This window comes from Coturnix japonica, chromosome 1, assembly GCF_054131305.1.
Source record: "Coturnix japonica strain WE chromosome 1, WE-NBRP24, whole genome shotgun sequence".
NCBI classification, from domain to species: Eukaryota; Metazoa; Chordata; class Aves; order Galliformes; family Phasianidae; genus Coturnix; species Coturnix japonica.
In genome coordinates, this window is record NC_140663.1 from 43,298,182 (window position 1) to 43,304,808 (window position 6,627).

Consider the following 6,627-nt stretch of genomic DNA (forward strand, 5'->3'; position numbering starts at 1 on the left):
GAGCCAAAGGGAAACACAAGGTGCTTTCTGCAGCTTTGCTTGCTATGTGGGAATGAAAGGCTTTTCCCTCTTGTGGTGTGGTTGCTCCTAAGTGTCTGCTGCAGGTGATACGCTCTTCTGAAGGGGATCTGTGGAAGCTGTTACAGCTGCTGCCTCCCTGTTATCTGGTGGTGTGAAAAGAAGACACAGGAGGTGGAATGGGGAAAGGCACCTTTATTAGAAGTGTAATGCTTTCCTCTTGGCTGGTTATCTTTACACACTTGTCAATGCATCTTGCAAGTCCAAGACTGTTTGCAGGGATAGGAGGATGGTGCAGGTTCTGAGCAACAACAGCCACCACCAAAACCCTTTACAAGGGCAACAACTTGCAAATACTCAGAATCATCTAATGACGTGGAGTCCTTGTTTCGGTAGCAGGCAGTGCTCACTCAGCCTTTACAAGAGCCCTAAACAGAAAATCTGACCTCTGTGTTTAAAACAGGGGTGTCTACACCTGCCTGTAGCTTCAAGTAGGGCCGTTCCACTTGGCTTTATGCATTTCCCCTGAGTAATGAGCTGAGAAGCTGCTAATATGGGAACTGCTTGAAACGTGCACTTCTGGACGGAGAGGGGGGGGAATAAAAGGACTACATCATAGAAGCCTTTCCATGTGAAGTGTCCAATTTTCTCTGTTTGAAAACCCAGGTGCAGTAATTGGCTCTTGTGAACACTTTTCTGAGCTCTGTGGTGTTTTGAGGAAGAAAGAAAGGGAGAAGGGAAATAATCATCAAATTGAACGACGGCTTCAGCTTTCAAACGGGCCTCCCGCAAGCGTTTGAGAGATGGTGTTCCGCACAGCTTCGGTAGTAGCCGGGCGGCAGGATGCGGGGCCGGTCGAAGCGGCCCGGTCCGTGTGGCGGCTGCAGGCGGCAGTGCTGGCGGCTCGGCGGGCTGCGGGGCGCTGCGTGCGGCTGCGATGCCAGCTGCGGCCACAGCCACGCTCCGGGGTGCGAGCCGCACTGGGGCAGGTGATGGGGGCTCCTGGGGAAAGCAAGGAGTGGGGACAGGCGGTGAGACGGCGATGGACCCCGCGGGAGCCCACAGCGCACAGCGATGGGCTGTGTAGCTACGAGGATGGAGGGGGTGGGAGACCGAACGCCCGTGCGATGCAGGCTTTGGGCTGGGGCCGCTCTTCGCACCGGCTCGGCCGCCGGGGCGTGAGCGGCCGCGGTACCTTTGGAAGGCCGTGTTATTGCAGCCCGCGAACGCCCCCGGGAACACTGAGCTGGACAGGGCCGAGAGGTGGTAATCGCGGCGGTGATGGTGCTTCAGCCTCCCGAAAGCCTTCCTGCCCCGCCGTGCAGCCCAGCCGTCGCTCGTCCGTCCCGCTCCGGGCTTCCTCCCGAGCCGACGCCTGCGAGGGGTGCGGGGGGAGAGATGCGCACGCGGCCGCTTTCCGCGCAGCCGCCCGTTCCCCGCTCCCCTCCCTCCGGAGCCGTGCGGCAGGTGGCAGCACCGGCCCTTCCCGCCCGGCCCGACCCGCCGCGCCCCGCACTCACCGCCCGCCGTTCCCCGGCCCCGGGCCGCGGCTCCTCCGCGCCCGCTCCCGCCAGCGGCACACGGCGAACGAGGCGGCCAGCGCCACGATGACGGCTCCGCTCACCAGCGCGGCGGCGACGGCCAGGCGGGAGCCCGCGGGCGGCGGGACGGCTGCGGGCAGAGGCAGAGCGCGGCGCTGAGCGGCGGCACGGCCGGGAACTGACAGCACCGGGGCGCTCCGGGGCGGAGGGCGGCCCAGGTTAGCCCGTCTGCGAGGCGTTAGAAATCACTGAGTCATAGAATCGTTTCGGGTGGAAAGGAGCTTTAAAGGGCGCCTGGTCCAGCCCCCCTGCAATGAGCAGGGACACCTACGGCTCGATCGGGGTGTTCAGAGCCCCTCTAGCCTGACATTGGGTGTCAACACATGCCTCACCGCCCTGACTGAGGAAGACTTTTCCCTTTTATCCAACCTAACTCTCTCCTCTTTTAGTTTGAAACTGGTTCCCCTTGTCTTGTCCCAACAGGCCCTACTAAAGAATCCATCCTCTTCCTTCTTACAGCTCCCCCCAGAGCCTTCTCCATGTTGAACAGCCCCAGCTCTCAGCCTGTCCTCAGATCATTTCTGTGGCTCTCCTCTGGACACACTCCGACAGGTCCACGTCTCTCCTGTGCTGAGGACTCCACATGTGGATGCTGTACTCCAGATGAGGTCTTACAGCACAGAGCAGAGGGGCAGGATCACCTCCCTCACCTTGCTGGCCACGCAGCTTTCAGTTGGCTCTCTGGGCTGTGAGGGCACACTGCTGGCCATGTCCAGCAGCCATCAGCCAGTACCCATGAGTCCTTATAGGCAGGGCTGTGCTCCATCCCTACATCCTCCAACCTGTACTGACAGTGGGGTTTGCCTCAACCCAATGCAAGACTCAGCACTTGGGTTTGTTGAACCTCATGGAGTTGACATGTGCCCACTGCTCAGCCTCAGACTGCTCAGTGCCCTCAGGTGCCTTGCCTTGTGATCAGACAGTGAAGGGAAGCTAAGGGTGCAGGTCTTTTTATCACTGAAGAAATCTCTTCGTTAGTTGATGTACAAATGCAAGACTTGCTTAGAGCTGGGAAGATAAGATTTGCTAATGAGCCTTTTACTGCAAAACAATTTGAAAACGATGGCAATAAAGTTTGCTGCTTTTATTTTGCCCTGATTGCCTTCCTTCCTTGCTTATCACCAGGTTTTACAGCTCTAGATTGAAGGCAAATCAACTTTATTTGTATTTAAAGAGCAATTGTAGGGGCTGAGCCCAAGCATCCACAGGTTTCCTCATAGGAGGTTTTGGAAAGGGCTCCTGATTCTTTAACTCTCAGCGGCCAATGTGATCAATAGTTCATGCATAGCTATACTGTATTTACACTCACTTGTTTTTGCTTATTGCTGCAAAAAGAAATAGCTTTATTGAGGGCAATTTTCCTGAAATTATTTTATGTTGCGCACAATTGAGTGCATGAGAGAAAGCCTTCTGAGGAATAGACTTTGCTCTTTTGTTACTAAGCCGTTAGTTCTTGATGAGCTCCTAACAAGAAAAAGGATCGGGGCTGTTAGAAGTTTTGCATGTGTTGGGTTTTACAAGCTTCTGCTTTCTTCCCCCATTTAAATGTTTTGGCTGCGAGCTGGGAGACCTGGGTCTGTACCTATTACTTCTGCGCCAGTTCTCTCACCTGGAGCACCAGGTACAGGCCACAATACAGGAAAGATGTGGAGCTTTTGGAGGTGTCCAAAGGAGGGCTACAGAGATGGAGGAGGGCCTGGAGGGCAAGGCACATGGAGAGCAGCTGAGATCCGCTGGGTGTCTCCCCTGAGGGGAGGTCTGATGGCGGCTGCAGCTCCTCACAGGGAGCGGAGGGCAGCGCTGAGCTCTGCTCTGTGTGACAGTAACAGGGCCCAAGGGAACGGCATGGAGCTGTGCCAGGGGAGGGGCAGCTGGGGGTCAGGGACAGGGTCTGCACCACAGGGCGGTGGGCATGGAATGGGCTGCCCGGGGCTGGGGGCATTTCCACTGAAAGCATTGCAGTTCATCAGTGCCAATGACTGCCAGATTGGATGGAGCTTGGCCCATGCTGTCCTCTCTCAGGGCATTTGGGACACAGTTTTATAGGGCCAGCTGTCTGAGTTTGGTGAGAACTCCCAGTGAGTGAATGGTTGGTGACCCCACGCACCAGGCTGAAGCCCTACAAGAGAGCAGAGGGGCTCTATGATGCCGGCCTGGGGCTAGGGTTGCTGACAGGCTCCTTACCCTCACAGTGGGGCATGGGGTGGCTCCAGGATGAGGTGCTCTCCTGTTGGAGGCAGGACAGCCTCTCGCTGCCCACCAGCTGGTAGCCCTCTTCACACCAGTACACGATGACTGAGCCCACGGAGACACCTGAGCCTCTATCCACATAATAGTGTCCGTGGCGCGGTGGGGGCAGAGCTGTACACTGTGCTGGAGGAGAAGGGGGAGATTAAGTACGGGTGGTGGCAAAGCCTTGACACTGGCCTGCACCTTCCCTACCAATCCCTAGCAATGGTGTGAAGACGAGGTGGTCCAGGGACTGTTCCCAATAGGCACTTTGGGAATGAGACATACTGGAGAGAGGTTTGGGAAAGTAACAATTCAGTAACAAAGCATTGGGCCGGCACCCTGTGGCAGCCCCAGAACTAAAGGGGACACCCCTTCACTGGGGAGCTGCGCCTGCAGCACACTAGGAACCTGATTAAAAGCCATAATCACCCTCAGCATTTGCAGATTATTTGTGCTTTTAACAGATCTCCAGCCTCATTTCTTTTTGAGGGTCCTGGCTCAGCCTGTGGAGACAGGGATGTGTTTGCTGAGTCCATCCCGTGGCTGGAGAGCTGACCTGTCATGTTATGCCCAGAGTCAGCACAGAGGAGAGGTTTATGCTATAAGGAAGGCAGTCGAGCCTTAAGTTTGCTTGCAGTTTTGCCTCTGATGTGACACGTCCCCCAGAGCTCAGCACAGGACCACACAAAGCCCTGCAGCCCCTGCCCCACACACCCACTACAGAAGCACCTATATGCCTTTTTAGATATCCCTGTACACTGTGGGTCCCCCCGCAGCCCCACAGGTGGAGAAGCTCACTTGAGTACCTGAGATGTTGCTGTGCTCGTAGGTCCCGTTCTCAAAGTCTCTGGGCAGCCTTTTCCAGATTTGTCCTGTGGTGGGCAAAGCAGTCCTGGGCCCAGCAGCACTGCTCCAGGCAACACTCAGGCAGCTCCAAGGCAGTAGGCAAAGAGTGATGCATTTCCCAAGCCTTTGTCCTGTCATGGTTTGAAGAAGCACAGCATCCTTAAGCGTCCCACACGCCTGTGGTTTCCCTTTGCTTCTGAGCAGGAATCAGCTGGGCTTTAGGGCGTTAAGCCCTGAGAAGCAAAGCTAGCTGCTGCTCTCCACCCTGCAGGCACAAGCCCCACATCCTTGCTCCTTGCACTGCCAGCCCTGCTCTGGCTGCAAGCTGCTTCCCTCCATCCCCCTCCCCACACAAGCCAGGATCCTGCAGCCTCCCCAGTGCCCCACACCCCCAGCCCTAGGCTGCACAGCTGTGAGTCTGCTGCAAGAACAGGCATCCAGAAGGGAGCCAGGGCCAGCAGGTTCCCAGATCCATCTTTCACAGCTGCCTCCTGCAGGGACTGGCTTTCATCAATCCTCCAGCCACTGTGGCTTCCTCAGGTGCTGGAGCCATCACACTGCCCTGCTGCTTTGCCACACAGTGCTGCTGAGCACCCTGAGCACAGACCTTCCTGTGTGCATTTCTTCCCTCCTGCCAGAGCTGAGGGCTGATGTTCTGTAAACACCCGTGGAGCCAGATAAGTGTCAGTGCAGTCAAAGGGGGGTTGCAGCAGCAGTTCCAGCACTGGGTGGGAACTGTAGAGAAATCTGTTTTCCTTTTGACTTGGGCTTCTCCCTTTACAGTGTCTCTTGGCCACCTTGTGATGATTTATGACTGGAACTACCTGGGACTTACTGCAACTGTAAGGATTCAGGCCCAGGCTATCAGTCATCAGCAGCATTGATGGGAATGTAAGGTCTAGTATGGCATACTTAGTGGCTAGGCACGAGGACACTTGCAGGAGGTTACAGGTTAGCAAGGAGATGCTCCAGTTTTGTCAACTATTTGGGCTTTGTTTGCCTCATTCATTCCCAGGGCCCGTAGGCACAACCCAGGAGCGATGCCTGGGTGCTGGCTGCCTTGTGCTTGCTGGTGTGCTTGGCTGGTGTGCATGGGCACTATATTGCACAGCCAGGCTTCCCCAGAACCACCTTCAGCCCCATACAGCTCCCTGCACTGGACCCAGTACACACCATAAGCATGGAGCCCGGCTCAGGGCCAATGTCAGTCTCCACATCATGTGTGCTGAGGAACAAACAGGTTCAGCATGGCCCCAGGAATACAATAACTACACTTGAGCTAGTGCTCAGAATGCTGTGTAGATGACAAGGATTATTCCTTTGCTAATGCTCTTAAGAGCTATTCTGGAGCCCGAAGGAGATGAAGGAGCTTATTATTGCAAAATTAATATCCTGCAGGAGGGGGATTTCAGTGCTGTTCCCCATACCCTGCTTTCTGGTGGCAGTGGGCTGTGTAGAAATGGGAGTTGGGCACTATGCTGCATGGGGCTCAGGCAAGGAGTGTGTCTGTGTCCTGGCTTGGAGAGCCCTTTCCTGGCTGGAAAGAGGGATGAAGAGGCTGCAGCCTCAGGGTCTTGTCTGGGATCCTCCAGCTTCCCAGCAGAACAGAACATGGAGGGGTCAGTGAGTGCGTGATCTCCACCTGTGATGCAAAGCACAGCTCCCAAAGCTCAGAGGCCCCTCACACCTGCTTTTAAGGTCTCTGCAGGCAGATGGGTATTTCTACTTAGGGAATAAAGCTTTGCTGTGCCCAAGCAGTGTTTTTCCCTACCTTCTGTGCACCTTTGAACCTTTCAAATCCCCCTCTCTGCAAAAATACCCTCCCCATGCTCCATCTCCCCTTGTTGTAGTGCTCTCAGTCAGAGGAAGCAGCATCTCCCTTCCCTCACTGCAGACATCCAAGCAGAGATGTGTTGCCATCAGGACAGCA

General features: G+C 55.7%; 1 protein-coding gene across 1 annotated transcript; it reads right to left on the minus strand.

The window, feature by feature from the left end:
- Positions 1–193: 193 nt before the first annotated feature.
- LOC116653340 (uncharacterized) lies at positions 194–4,971 on the minus strand. Its single transcript, XM_085539027.1, has 5 exons — positions 4,658–4,971; positions 3,804–3,992; positions 1,539–1,689; positions 1,214–1,393; positions 194–1,020 (listed from the first exon to the last, which is right to left on the minus strand). Exons 1-5 carry the CDS (start codon positions 4,833–4,835, stop codon positions 792–794), a joined length of 927 nt encoding a protein of 308 aa, XP_085395153.1. The 5' UTR covers positions 4,836–4,971; the 3' UTR covers positions 194–791.
- Positions 4,972–6,627: the final 1,656 nt, after the last annotated feature.

What these genes read in the sequence shown, in the direction of transcription:
- LOC116653340 (XM_085539027.1), bottom strand. Translation starts at nt 4,835, where the DNA reads ATGACAGGACAAAGGCTTGGGAAATGCATCACTCTTTGCCTACTGCCT. An exon ending in CGAGCACAGCAACATCTCAG is followed by an intron (nt 3,993 to 4,657) that starts GTACTCAAGTGA and finishes CTTCTCCTCCAG; the next exon opens with CACAGTGTACAGCTCTGCCC. An exon ending in GGGCCGGGGAACGGCGGGCG is followed by an intron (nt 1,394 to 1,538) that starts GTGAGTGCGGGG and finishes CACCCCTCGCAG; the next exon opens with GCGTCGGCTCGGGAGGAAGC.